Raw genomic sequence first — 14,966 nt, 5'->3', positions numbered from 1 at the left:
GGCAGTGGTGAAGCACCCTGTAAAAGTTGGGGTCTGGCAATCTTACTAATAGCAGACACTTTGAATTCCATTGACTGGTAAACAACTAAAAAAGAAAGTTCCTGGGACTTGTCTGAAACAATATTCTTTAACCCAGAGGATGCTTTCCTGTAACTGTCAGTGTGTGGAAGTCACTTAGGGTTGAGGAAAAAAGTACTCTGCATGTATTGTTTGTGGGTTGAGCCTAGTACTGAAAGAGATTTCATGTCCCAGACAGTTTTTATTTTATTTGAGGTGGTGTTATATGAATATATGAAGCTGCCTTATAGTGAATCTGAACTTCGGTCCATCAAAGTCAGTATTGTCTACTCAGACTGGCAGTGGCTCTCCAGGGTCTCAAGCTGAGGTTTTTCATGCCTACTTGCCTGGAGCCTTTTTAGTTGGAGATGCTGGGGATTGAACATGGGACCTTCTGCTTACGAAGCAGATGCTCTACTACTGAGCCACCATCCCTCCCCTAAAAGTCTGACAGGGAGTCAGTGTGGAAATGACCTGCTCTGAGTTGCATCATGACTATTCTGTGGCAGAGCTGGAAATAAAACTCTACCCATTGTATCACTCATCTTTCTTTTTAGGCAGATATTATGCTAATTATGTTTATTCATATATATCCAATGCAGAAAACACCACATTTGTTAATACATCTTGAGATATTTGTTCCCTCCTAAAACAGGAATTCCTTTCCGTCTTGTATTTAGAATTACAGTGAATGCTTCTGTACTGCAGGTAATGTGATTTACACTAGCAGATCTGTGCGTTTGTGTAAGTGAAGAGTGTGTTATAAGTATCTGTTTAAAAAAATGAACAAACCTGAAAACTCCCGTTCTTTTCATTTTAACTTTGAAAGGCGTAATGCTGCCTTTTTTAAAATTGCCTTCCAGGAACCTTTATGTAGAGTCTCCTCTGCCAGAACCTTTGAGAATTGCAGAGTATTTTGGTGCATATTTTAGAATGCCCTGTTGGACTTGGCTAACAACAGAACCACACAAACTGTGTTGCCACAGGACATATCTGACATTCCATGACATTTGGAAGGGAGAGATCAGTACTGATGTGCAAGCTGCTTGCCAAGTGAGCTAGTCTCCCCACTGTTGATCTTCTAGTTGAGGATCCTCTTATGGGTTAGGAGGAACTCATTCTTGCATGCAAATTTTTAATTCATTTACAAGAAGGTTGGTAAACCTTAGAGAAAAGAAATCCTACACTATTTTTGAAAACTAATCCTTTCTCTGGCATCCCACGTTTTCAGTTCATTTGGAATATGCTTATGGACCTGTTTGGCACATTGGCATGGATTGTGTTATCCAATATCCTAGTTTCCTTTTTAAATCTAAACTGTCTCCATCTTGACTAGGCTTCTGTTTAAAAATATTTGAATAAGCAGGCTTAACTGTCCAGAGCTACAAATAAGTTCTAAATTCTCTACTATAAATAGGCAAAACACGTGGATATAAATCCCATTTATTTCCAAGAAAGTATGCTTAACTTTGGTGTTTATTTTGGGGGCTTGTATTTTGGAGTTAGAGATGAATACTTCACATATGTAGTCATTTTTTGTGCCACTACAAACGGAAAGCAAAGTTAATTTTCTACCTAAGTTCAGTTTTGCACTTTTTGCAATGAGTACCTTGATGTTACGGTAAAACTTGTGCAAGTAACAAGCATGCATTCTTAAATGTCAAGTGACATATAGTGTTGTAAGCTGAGCATGTTCTAAATACATTTGTATAATGCCACAGAAGCAAGCATTTTTAAATTATACGATATACAGTGTAATCTTCCAGAGCCCCCTTAGGCTTTCTAAAATGTGTAGCCTAGTTTCACACATTTTTTAACAGGCGTCTTCCAACATGAAGCCTTTTCAGCTGTGTTCCCACCCATAGAGCCACTTCAGCTCAGAATTTTTGAATCATATGGTTCTCATATTTTTGAGTTGTGTTAGCCATGAGGTCATCATGGGAAAAATGAAGGCCCAACAAAAGCTGAGGAAGTATCTGAAAGGACTAAATAGATTTTGGACAAGGTAAAAAAAAATTCTGGGTGGAGGGGGTTAAATTGAGGTGGAGTGGGAAAGGGATGTTCCAGATGCTAGGCAAGTAACAAAATCCAATATTTTTGGCCAAAAGAAACTCTAGTCTTGGAGAAAAGATGAGTTATGTCAGCAAATAAAAATAGAATTTTGGCCTTCTGTTGCTTTAGTGCCTTGGGAACAAAGGTGAAAATTATGCTTGAGGAAAAGAGATGTGCTGCTGATTTTGTGTGTGCAAGATTATGGCAATGAATCATGTTCTATTATGTGTTTTGGAGATTTAAGTTATAGCAAAATGACAAACTTCCCTCAGTGGCTCCAAATACTTTATAGTAAGTCCCTTTCAACAAAATCTCCCCACCAGACCACCTATATTAATTTCTCTTTCTCCTCTTATTACGTTTTCAAAATATACAACCAGTTAAGAAGAAAAAATGAGAACAATTATTTAAAAACCTCATATTTCCAAGACATTATAAACATTATCCAACATTCAGTATACTTAAGAAAATGTATTATTTATTTGGGTTCTTTGATAATAACATATTGTGAATAATGCTTTTTCTACAAAAAAAAAGCCCAGCAGGAACTCATTTGCATATTAGGCTATATCTCCTGATGTCAAGCTAGCTGAAACTATGTTCCTGTGCATTCCTGCTAGGAAAAAAAGCCCTGAATAATACAATATTCCACACATTATGAAACCATTCACTGTGGCTTCAGGTTGTTGGTCAGCAGTAGAAGAGCAAGATTTGAATCCTGTAGTACCTTAGAGATCAGCAAGATTTCCAAGGTATATAAGATTTCAAGAGTCAAAGCTCCCTTTATACCCTGGAAATCTTGTTGGTCTTCAAGGTGCTGTTGGACTCCAGTTTTGCTCATTCATGCGGCTGCATTGGAAGGAAGTTCAGACTTTCCCCTCTTTATAGCTATTGCCAACTTGGCAGCTGTAAATAAATTCAGGACCAATTCTACATCCAATGGGACAATATTCTCCTTTATATAACCTGATAAAGTAACTTTTGAATCATAGTATATACTATCACCTAAATTGTCATGAATAAAATGACTCACAAACTGCCCCAAAGACAGAATTTTTAAACGTAACCAAAAGATGTTTTTAAAAAGCCATAAATGAGCTACATGTCCAACAGCTATCTTGTGTGTTTCTATATAACTTATCTGTAGTAATATACCATGAAACAGATTTTTGTTTTTTTAAAAAATCCCTTTTCACCTCAGAGGATGAGTGTAGGTACAAAACAATTCCAAATCCATTTGTGTAAGAGGCAATGCTCTAGTTTTTGGGGACAACTCTAGTTTTTTGGCTTCAAAACCATTGCCCAAAAACCAGAGTATCACCACACAATGTCCCCAGTGTGATGACATTACCTCGGAGCTCACAGAGAGCCACTTTGACCATTACCATCAACCCAAAGAGCCATATTTACTTCTACCTTCAGCATGAGGCCTGCACTTTAGGGAGCCTCACAGATTCCTCTTGCAGTGGCTTTCAAGTCACCTGCTAACTAGGGGTGTGCATTCGGTTCAGCCAAACCGAATCAACCGCCAAATCACCCCTGATTCGGCTGTATATGGAATCACATACAGCTGATTCCAATTGGGGCCCATTATGCGGGAGCCGAATATAGCTCCCCGTATACTTCCATATAAATCTTCGGAAGTATACGGAAGTCAATGCAAAAGGCGGGAAAGGGGCTTCTGCAGCCTCAGGGGAGTTGTTTGCCTCCTTTCCTGCCTCTTCCATAGCCTCCCTGGGATCAGGGAGGGGGGGGAGAGGGAAGAGGAGCCACAGCAAATGCATGCTTTGAAGAGCTTTTGTGTAGCTCATCCTCCAGCCATCAGCAACAATGTTGTTCTTTTGTCTGTGTGAGAGAGAGATTGTGCTGTACTGGCCCTTGGCCTCAGGCAGCTGCTGCTGCTCAGCCTTACCAGACTTGCTTGGAGTAAGAGAAGACATCTAAAAGGTAAGACAGTGTTGGGGTTCTTGTTTTTATTTTAGTTGGTAAAAGGACTTTTTAAGACTCAGAGCCCCTTTACTTGTCCAGATTTGGGTGGTGGGTACTAGCTTATTTGGGGTTAGGGGGTTCTGCTGGGGTGGGGGGTGGTTTTGCCAATTTGCCCATATCTTTTTTTAGTGAGAGGACTTTTAAAAGTGCAGTGTCTTTTTACTTTTCCTGATTTGGGTGGCTTGGATTTCTTGGGGTTAGGGTGAAGGGGTTTTTTTGGGGGGGGGAGGGTTGGCAAAGTTCCTGTATTGTTAAAATTTAAGTTTTTTACTGTTTTAAAAGGATTCTGTGTTTGATTTGTTGCTGCTGTGTTGTGCTGCTGTTCCTTTTCTCTTCTGGTTCTTGGGGGGGGGCGGTGTTTGGCCTAATTTTCGTTGTTTAAAAGGCCACTTTTTTAACAGTTGAGTTTCTTGGCCTTCTCCTGTTGTCCCTTTTCTTGGTTCTGGTTTTGTGGGGGGGGAAGCTGGCACCTGGGTGAGAGACCCAGAACCAGCAGGCTTGTTGTGCTTGGCCAGCTCTCCCCATGTTGTTTGGGGCAGGGCTGGAGAGCTGGCATCTGTAGATTGTGTGTTCTGTGGCAGGGAAGCTGGCACCTGGGTGAGAGACCCAGAACCAGCAGGCTTGTTGTGCTTGGCCAGCTCTCCCCGAGTTGTTTGGGGCAGGGCTGGAGAGCTGGCATCTGGGTTTGCTGCAGGCAGGTCTGCAGAGCAGACCTTGAGCAGATTGTGTTTTGTGTGGCAGTGACGTTGGCAACTGGGTTTATATTGGTTCCAGGCCTGCAGGGTTCATAGAGTAGATAGAGGGATGTAGTGCAGTTGGGTCCTATAGAGATTATCTGGTGTGGTTAGGTTTGGCTTTCGGTGCCCCAGGAATTGGACCCCCTGGTCCATTTTTTTTTTGGCCTTGTAGGTTTTGTGTGGGACAGTGCCCTGAAGCTGCACAGCAGTTTGGGGGGCTCTCCTCAAAACCTCCTGCTCCCCAGAGCCACTTTTCCCACGACAATTACAATGAGGAAGTGGCTCTAATTGGTTTTTTCTCACCATTGGGAACAGTGTTCCTTTTGGAGTGCCCACAGAAGGGTGCAGTCTTTTTGGGCCAGGGGGGTTTCATGCTGGGGAGTCCCCTGAAGCTGCCCTGCAGTTTTGGGGCTTCTCCCTCAAACTCCCCTCTGGCCAGAGCCACTTTCCCCACAGCAATTGTAGTGGAGGAAGTGGCTAATTGGGCTTTCCCCATCATTGTTGGCAATGGGCCTTTTGGGGAGCCCAAAGACAGGGACCCCCTGGCCCAATCTTTTTGGCACTTGGGGGTTTGTAGGGGAGAGTCCCCTGCGGGTTCCCTGCAGTTTTAGGGGCTCTTCCTCAAACCCCCTGCCTCCCAGTATCCTCTAATTATGCCCTATGTTGCCATTGATTTCAATGGCCCAAAGGGTATAATGGGGCTGTATATTCGGAAATAACCGCGCATCTACCGTATATGCGGCTATTCCAACTACGGAATTCAGAAATATACGGGATTCCAAATTTTTTCCCCCTGTATACTTCCGAATTTATTTATTTTTTGCACATCCCTACTGCTAACCACAAACCTCACTAGGGAAGGGCCTTGCCCACTTCTCTGTGGGGTAGATGCCACATTAGGGAACAATGCTCAGAAGAGCCACGAGTGGCATGTCAAACAGCCACGTATGGCTCCCAAGCCACTGTTACTGTTCTAAATAAGTACTGAACTGAAGGTCCACATTTCATTTTTAATATAGCTTAAACATGTAGTCCCCCCCCCCATGTGTGTCTATTCCCATATTCAAGGTATCCATATGATACCTTTCAAGAAAACCTTGGAGTATATGAAGTTAAGGCCTGGTTTAATATAATCTCAAAGACCATTTCCACAATATTATTAGGATTGATTATTTTTATGGCATTCAAGTCCCTCTTATGATATATCCCTTAACTTTTGCAGTTCATCCATCTACACATTGTTGGATATCACACAGTAGCAATTCTTTGCAACTGAGTTTGCCTGTGTGGATAAGACAATCCAGCTGCAAAGTGCACTGGTGGCATATCTAAGGATGTGTGGCTATAGTCCTGGTAATTGATGAGAGATGAGGTCCAGTGGTAGTTTGTAGTGTGATTTTTCCCTTTAGGACTTCGTAAAGTGAGAAGAGTGAGGCAAAGGTGCATGATCTTTGAATGTAAGTAGAAACCAGGCCAGATAGTTGCCAATGAGTTGCAGGAGTTTTTAATGCTGCAAAAACATAGCAGAAACATAAGTTTATTTATCCCTATTGTCTGTTCAGCTCAGCTAGCTTTCTCAAGGGGCTGTTCTCAAAATACCTAGAATCTATGCCTGTAGAATGCATTTGTTGCAGCTAACTGTGAATTATCATCTATTGTGGGAGTAATTCTTCAGAAAGAAAGTTGAAGCTCTTTAAGGATAGATTTTAGAGTAGTATTTGATACAACCATTCTACTGGAAATGCTTTAATCAAATATGCCATTGATTGAATCTGTGACAGAGCATGTGGTCTTCTTCTGAGTTTACAGCCCTAGCTTTCTCCATGGGAAGTTTGCTAATGTGTTAAAGAGAGCCAGCATGATACAGCCCCCTTAGTGTCAGGCTAGGGCCAAAAAGACCAGGATTCAAATCCCCATTCCAGCCACAAAGTATACTTAGTGACTTGGGCAAATCACTCTTGGCCTAACCTGTCTTGTTCCAAAGATAAAACAGGAGAGAGGAGCATGTATGTTTCCCTGAGGCCCTTGAATGAAAGGCAAATAAAAATCTAACACGCAAGTTAAATGTGTGCTAAAGTATTACAGTAGCCAGTTATGGCTGGTTTCTCAGTATTCAACAGTTGCTGTCTTTTGCCTCTAGCTACTGACTTGTTCTGTTGCCATGGAGGGAGCATAATAGTCCTACCTGCTCATCCATGTCTTGCAGCATTGTTTTGTCACAACAGGTCTCTGAAACAAATAGTTCAAATTATTTGTACACGCTCTACGTGTCTTCTTATTAAACTGCTATCGTTATATTAATGGGGTCTCTGTTGCACACATCCTTTCTGCAAAATAAAAAAAAAATTGGGGGTGAGGGAGAGAATCCCGGAAGATACTTTTATACACTTAATAGTACTTGCGTGTAGACACTTGAGTTGCCAGGTCTGGGTTGGGAAATACTTGGAGATTTGGGGGGGGGGGGGGGGGTGGAGTTTGGAGAGGGAAGGGACCTCAGCAGGGTATAATGTCATATAGTCCACCTTCCAAAGTATCCATTTTCTCCAGGGGAATGTAACTCTTTTGTCTGGAAATCAGATGTAATTCCAAGAGATCCCCTACAACTGCCTTTAGGTTGGCAACCCTGGTAGACACACACACCAAGCAGCCCTTCATCAAAACTGAAGAGTTCAGGAGGACATTTTAATAAACATATGAACATGAATCAGACCCTCGGTCCATCAAAGTCAGTATTGTCTACTCAGACTGCCAGTGGTTCTCCAGGGTCTCAAGCTGAGGTTTTTCATGCCTACTTGCCTGGAGCCTTTTTAGTTGGAGATCCTGAGGATTGAACCTGGGACCTTCTGCTTACCAAACTGATGCTCTACCACTGAGCCACCATCCCTCCCTGAGCCACCATCTCTCCCTAATAAAGGAATGAGCTGTAGTAGAATGGAACAGTTTAAGAGGATGGATTTTAAGGGAATTGGTTGTAGTTTTGTACTGTAGGTATTAACTTGCTCTTATAGCATTGTCTTTGAAAATCCTCTTTCAATCCTATTTTGAAATCATTTGAGGAAGTGTGGAATAGCAATTTTAACACACAGTATACCTTTGCTTCTGACCAATATTTCCTTACATGCAATTTAAGTGACTGTGAGGAGTACTTCCCCTTCTTTTCATGTTATAATACCAAAATAGAACTTTTTGGCACAGATTTTATGTTGTCAGTTAATTCTGGCACAACTGCTGTAATTCTCTTGTATTTTTGTTGTATGGCAGAACTGAACATCTGTCTTCGGTGGAATAACAGATGTCTGGTGGCTGATGTCTTTTTTTATTACCATGAATAGTAATGAACATCTCTCAATAGATGAGGGGATTTTTACACTGTGTTTCACCCAAGTGAATTTGTTCTTTTGTAAACTGTACTGATGCAATCCTGTGCTTTTTAATCAACAAATGGCAGTATCGTGAATTCTCAGCAAAAATCTAGCATGCTTTTTAATTGCAGTTCAGTGTATGGCTGTGATTCCAAAGCCTTATGGTTGCTTTTGTTTATATATCTGTGATCAGTACACAATGCAGCCTTTTTAATAGATACTTTTGTTGTGAAACTAGTTGGCATTTAATATTTCACAGAAGTTTTTTTCCCCTTCTTCTCAGTAATTTTATGGAACGATTCTCAAACCTTAGGGCACATATGCATATTTTGTGTATCTCTTGTAGTGCAAATCAGAGCATTCATTTCTAGCCACTTAACATGTTCCCAAGACACAAACTAAGAACCCTTCAGGATATAGGCAGTGTTTTTCTGCTTGCCTTTATTCTGAAAGTTCCACTGAAGGCAGTCTATCAATCAACAAGGCAGTCCACCAACCAAGACCTTTGATAATATCCTTGATATTCCTTCCATGTTTTCCTTCTAGAGCCGGTGCTGGAGACTGCTGCCCTATGTTACTCAGCTGGGGGGCTAAGAATATAAACAGTAGGGTTTTCAGGTCACCCTCTGGTAGGTATGGGGGGAAGGGTTACTACCTCTAGGTTGGAAAACTCCTGGAGATTTGGGGACTGAGCCTTGGAATGACTGGCACTTTAGTGGGGTAAAGTACTACAGAGTCCATTCTCCAGAGCAGGGGCATCATAATTTGTTTATGAGGACTGGATCTGACATAAATTAGACCTTGGTGGGCTGGGCCATGTTGGGCCAAGGCCTGGTGTATACCTATTTAAGATTAGGTAAAAAGGTAATGGTAGTCTGGGGTGATGTCGCATCATGACATTTTCATGGCAGACTTTTTACAGGGTGGTTTGCCATTGCCTTCCCCAGTCCTCTACACTTTCCCCCCAGCAAGCTGGGTACTCATTTTACCAGCCTCAGAAAGACAGAAGGCTGAGTCAACCTTGAGCTGGCAACCTGAACCCAGCTTCTCTCGGGATCGATCTCAGGTCGTGAGCAGAGAGCTTTACCTGCAATACTGCAGCTTTATCACTCTGCGCCACGGGGCCACTTAGGTAGCAGAGATATAAACTTTATAAAGGACACAGACAAACACAATTAAAGATATTTTTAAAAAAAACTTAAAACATGCTTAAAATGTTAGCACTTGTTGATCTTAAAGGTGCTTTCTTTGTATTTCTCCCATGGGATCCAGGGAACTGGGCAAAAGAAGCTCTGGCTCTTTCCAGAGCATCCATTATCTCCAAGAGACCTGATCTCTGCAGTTTGGAGATTGGCTTCTATTGTTTTCTAGTTATAAGTGCACAGTAGCATCTTTCATGCAAACTGTAAGCGTTTAGTGCTACTTTGTATTGGATTTTGCAGCTTGGAAATTGTGTATTGAAAATCGTAATATTTCTTTGGGTTGTAACCACTGACTCAATTTTGTTATAGTAATATAATAGTAATAATTATCATTGAAGAAGCACCAAATATTGTGATTAGTATTTCTGATGGTTTTCCCTTTTACGGTTTGTGTATTGTGATTTCTGTATACACTAAAGGTCCCCACAACTCTGGACTTGTTTCAGATTACAGACAAAATTAATTTTTAAAATAACTACTTCAGTTCTACAATCTTTTCCTCTTTCCATTTCATTCCCCTATTCAGTTGGACAGTACAGCAAGTATATTGGGTAAATGGGACAGTCGTGTTCACATCCACAGAGATCTGATTCAAATATTTACCTATTTATTAAGTCTACCTTTCTTACTGATACCTGGGGTGGATTGCAAAACTTAGAGAACAGTGTAATAAAAACAAAAGGGCTTTTTTGAGCAGGAATGCACAGGAATAAAGTTCCAGCTGGCTTAGTGGCAGGGTGTGTGGCTTAATATGCAAATTAGTTCCTCCTGAGCTTTTCCTACTAAAAAAAGCCCTGAAAAACAGTGTAAGACATTCCATAAACAAAACTGGCTTACAAAAATTAGAAAACAATGCATTGAAAACAAGATAATACATACAACAGGTCAATAAATTGCAACCCTGTTTCCTTTATAAAAACAAAACTTGCTGTCAGCTCATTTTTGGCTTGGACTTGTTGCCCGGAGTTTTTTCTGAATAAGCATAATAAGCATGGGAAAACCAATACAAATACAGGAAGCAGTCAAAATGGGAAGAGATTGATGCAGACTACAGGGAAGCTGCCAGCCACCAATTTATCACCGGCTGGTGTGGGCTCATGATTATGTTCAGTCCAAACTGTCATGCCAATCTGTCTTTCCAAGGAAGTGAAAATCAGTACTTTTGACCTCAGTAGAGTTATGTCTCTGTTTGTAAGTTACAAGCAGTGCTACTCATCCCTTGTTATTATAGAGGTCAAAAGTGTAAATGCATGTTGATTATACAGGTAGCACTACCCACTAGTTACAGGGTGGTTTCTGGAACATAAAAATATTCTGCTATAGAGTCTTTTTAAGTACCAGGAAGAGAGAATGGTGTTCATAGAAGTCCCCTGTCTTTAAATGAACCAGCTATATACAAAGTACAAGCGGCAAAGATTTTAATTATAAGCGGAAAGAGATGTCCTGTAATTATGGCCTGTAAAAAGGGCAGTGAGGCCAGAGAGCATCCAATTGTATGAAATATGTGATGAGGTAGATGAGTTTGCCAAACTACGATTTTGTGAGAAACGGAATGGAGAACCACTTGCTCTTCAGTGGTAGCTGATGATTTGTAACACAGCCTGTGAATTATATAGATTTGTAGGATGAATATATATCACAAGATACCAAGGTGGTTGTCTGGTCAGAGTGCTGGACGAGGATCAAATCCCTACTCTGCCATGAAAGCATGCTGGGTGACTTTCAGTCACACACTCTTTCAGGCTAGCTTGCCCCCATGTGGTGCTTGTTGTAAGGAGAAAACGGAGAGTAGCATGGAGAAAATGGAGAGTTGTGAGGAGAAAATGGAGAGAACAGTGTTGTCGGCTGCTTTGGGTCCCCACTGGAGAGACAAGTAAATACTGAAATAAGTATTCTCCGGTGGTTCCTTTACAGGAGCACCCAGCAGGTCTGATTAGGGTTGCCAGTTGAGGGCAGGGAATCACCTGGTTTGGAGGCCCTCTCCCCACTTCAGGGTTATCAGAAAGCGGGGATTGAATGTCCTCTGGGCACTCTATTATACCCTATGAAGACTGGTCCCCATAGGGTATAATGGAGAATTGATCCGTGGGTATCTGGGGCTCTTGGGGTGGCTGGTTTTTTGAGGCAGAAGTACCAAATTTTCAGCATAGCATCTGGTGCTTCTCCTCAACACCCCACCCTCCAGTCTTGAAAAGATTGGACCAGGGGGTCTGATTCTATGAGCCCCAAAAGAAGGTACCCTCATTTTCCATTGTTTCCAATGAAGGGAAGGCATTTAAAAGGGTCAGGGTCCCTTTAAATGTGATGGCCAGAACTTCCTTCAGAGTTCAGTCGTGCTTATCACAACCTTGGTCCTGGCTCCTCCCCTGAAGTTCCCAGATATTTCCTGAGTCAGGCCTGGCAGCCCTAGGCCTAATGTAATAAAGTATGTCTATTTATCTTATTTTAAGGGGTCCATATCACACAAAAATGGAGCACTATAGGTTTTTGATTTTTTGGGTTTTTAAAGGTGTTTATCTCAGAACTGTTGGTCCTGATAGTTTGATTTGTCCTGTTTATACATATTACTGCACATGATGTAGAGGAGTGCTGCAAAGGCATTCTGGGATGGAAAAAACTATAGTGACCTTCCCCAAAAGGTATGATAAGCAGTGAGGAAAGCTGTTGTAGATAGGATATATAGTGTAAATTATGTCATCCTATCATAATCCCAGTGTTGCAGCCAAGTTTTTAAAAATAGACACAATGCAAATTCCTGTTCACTGACTTGTCTGTGGTCACAGAATGATAGCAGTAGCTATCCAAGGTTTATTCTTTGCACTGATTGATCCTTCATCTGAAACAACATTGGAACACACTGCATTCTCAGTAAGGATATCAGGTGTGTGTGTTTCTCTCTCTCCCTCTTGTGAAAATCATCTGCTGTACCTATGGACCTGTCTCCATTGTAACTGCTTGGACTTTCCAGTCCTCTAAAGTGAAGCATCCATTTTCAGAGATTAATTTGAGATGGAGTTTTGAGAACTCAGCCAGTAAATTTACCTTAAGCACTAGGAATATATTTGTGTAAGGGTAGAAGGCCAGTGTGATTGTTTCCTTACTACTGAACTACTGAAGTCATCATATCTGCGTGCACGTGGAGATGGGTTTCTAGATCAGAAGGGATTTCTAGGCGGAGTTGGGCTTTTGTGCCTCCTGTTTTAGAAATTCAGGCCATAAGTGGTATTTTGAACATGTGCATGGGGACAGGGCATGATGCAAAAATCAGGCTTCTAGGCTGTTAGTTGCATTTTAACAAGGTGCTTATCAGTGTTGTTTTAAGAAAAAGTATACCTGCCCCCTGTTCTACTGTTCAAATGTTTCTTTGTTGGACCAGCTTCCTTCCTATAAGTCTTCCTTCCATTGCACAATTTGGACTTTTGGAATCCATTATTAAGTGATGCTGAAAGTGCATCCAGCCAACATCTTTAGATTTGGGGCTTTCATTGGATAACCTGCAATGGTACTGTTGAAAGCAACCTACATTGGTGTATATGTGCATAAGTATTTTGTATTTGTAGTGGAATACATTATCAGTATTTCTGTCTTGTCTCTAGGCGCCCTCTGGTGTCAATGCATTGTAAAGTGGAACTTCTACAAAGTTGAACTCCCCCCCCCCCCCCCCCCGATCTGGTTAGCTTAGCATATTTCAGGAATTTAATGTGTTAGTCTTCAGCTGATGGATTGTACCTTGACCTAAAAAGGGTTGTACCAGTGGCAGCACCACCCTTTTGTTTATTTGGTTTTCTTTTTTGAAAAGAAGGGAAAAGATAGAAGACTTGAGAAATGAATCAGAACAAGAGGGAAAAGTGGATGGACATATCTTGTTATGGGTTTTTAAAAGGCCTTTGCCCCAATCTACAGTATGAGATCTGTGTCAGAATATACAACATTCAATAAAAAATAGTTGCATATTGCTATGTGGGTGACAGGGGAACAACAGTCTTCACATGTAGAATGTGGGGTGTATGGCTGTTTATGTCACTATTCTGTAACAAGAAACAATGTGTGCTATCTGCCCAGGGGAGGAGGGGCCGTTCCATGTTCCCAGACAACTAAGGAGCAAAAGCAGAGAAGGTAAAGCCGCAGCCCTTTGTATGTCCAACCATGGGATGACAAAGCACCTCTCTTGTCATGTGTCATGGTGTAAGAAGGAAGGCTGGAATAGCACAGCCAAACCAAGCAGTGGTATGTCTTTTCATCCCCTCCCTTCCTGGCAAGAGCTTTTGTTTATTGATTTAGGTATTTATACCCTGCTTTTCTCTCCAGAGGGAGCTAAAGTGGCTTACCACAATACCAAAATACAGTATAACCAAACATCTGTCTTGGGCCAGTCCTGGATCCAGAGGGTTGGCTCATCCAAAGCCTCAGGCTGCAAGCCATGGGCCAAAACTCCTTTGGTTCTCGTGCTTTTGATTGTACCCAAGCTGTACACCAGGAATGGGAAAGAAAAACAGAAGCTCAAGTAAGATGTTAGCTGGCTGCAGTCTTTGCCTCCCTGCTTTTGAGCTGAAGCAGCGAAATGGTTTACTGCAAGTCGAAACAGGTGCAGTTACATCATTTAGTTTTTTAGGCACCTCTACCTGAACAGTTTCTACAGAAGTGTGGAATTGAATCATGGCTTCTTGATGTTGCTTAGTTAGATCAAAAATGCATTTTTGTTGCTGGTTTCCAAACATGGTACCAGGTAATGTATTTACTAGTCTTTGTTTCCTCTCTTTTTTTCCTGTCTAGGTCGAAAGCTGAGAGGGAAAGCCTTTTATTTTGTTAATGGGAAGGTGTTCTGTGAAGAAGACTTCCTGGTGAGTGCCATTGCAGGCTGCTCCTGGCTCTACGAGAAGAGAGCTGCCTCTGAGAGGAAAATCAAGATGGGTAGCCATGTTAGTCTGTCTGTAGCAGTAGAAAAGAATGAAAGCCCAGTAACGCCCCCTAGACTAACAAAATTTGTGGCAGGCTACAAGCTTTTTTGAGTCACTGCTCACTTCTTCAGATACAGCTCAAATGTGAGTCCTATATATTGGAAAGTGGAATGATTTCAAATGCTAAATGACAATATAAGGTTTTGATTGGATTAGGTGTGATATGCAGAGAGATAGTAGGCAGAGAGAAATCAGCATTAGTATTGGGACAGGAAACCTGGGTCTCAATTCAGTGCAGTTCTTCAAGACAATGCATCCACCTGAATTGCATTGAGACATAGGTTTCTTGTGCTGATTTCTCCACGCCAACTACCTCTCTGTGTATCACACCTAATCCAATCACACCTTCTGTTGTCACCTGCCTGCTAATGTCACTACCACAAATTTTGTTAGTCTTTCAGGTGCTATTGGATTCTTACTCTTTCTGAGAAGAAAGGCACTTTAGAGCACCGAGTGGCAAAGGGTCAGGTTTTGTATTCTTCAGAGGCATCTTTGCTGAATTTTTGATAGATGTATCATGATAAAAATGTGAGCGAACTGCAGTGTGAATAATTATCCCTTCCTATCTGTGCTTATAATGCATGCACACACTCTCCCTCTCAATTTGAT

At 41.6% G+C, this 14,966-nt stretch overlaps 2 protein-coding genes across 2 annotated transcripts in view; both read left to right on the top strand.

Annotated features, from left to right (window-relative positions):
• The window catches only part of SNRPD1 (small nuclear ribonucleoprotein D1 polypeptide), a 230,538-nt gene that overhangs the window by 141,117 nt on the left and 74,455 nt on the right, over window positions 1-14,966 (top strand). The gene's annotated exons all lie outside the window — the stretch shown is intronic.
• The window catches only part of LIMD1 (LIM domain containing 1), a 54,191-nt gene that overhangs the window by 26,948 nt on the left and 12,277 nt on the right, over window positions 1-14,966 (top strand). The window contains exon 4 of the mRNA XM_060248909.1: window positions 14,173-14,240. Within this exon, the coding sequence (XP_060104892.1) occupies window positions 14,173-14,240 (68 nt within the window). The remainder of the gene's footprint in view (window positions 1-14,172; window positions 14,241-14,966) is intronic.

This window comes from Heteronotia binoei, chromosome 10 (genome assembly GCF_032191835.1).
Source record: "Heteronotia binoei isolate CCM8104 ecotype False Entrance Well chromosome 10, APGP_CSIRO_Hbin_v1, whole genome shotgun sequence".
NCBI lineage: Eukaryota > Metazoa > Chordata > Lepidosauria > Squamata > Gekkonidae > Heteronotia > Heteronotia binoei.
The sequence above is the reverse complement of the archived record's forward strand: the minus strand, read 5'-3'. Positions and strand labels throughout refer to the sequence as shown.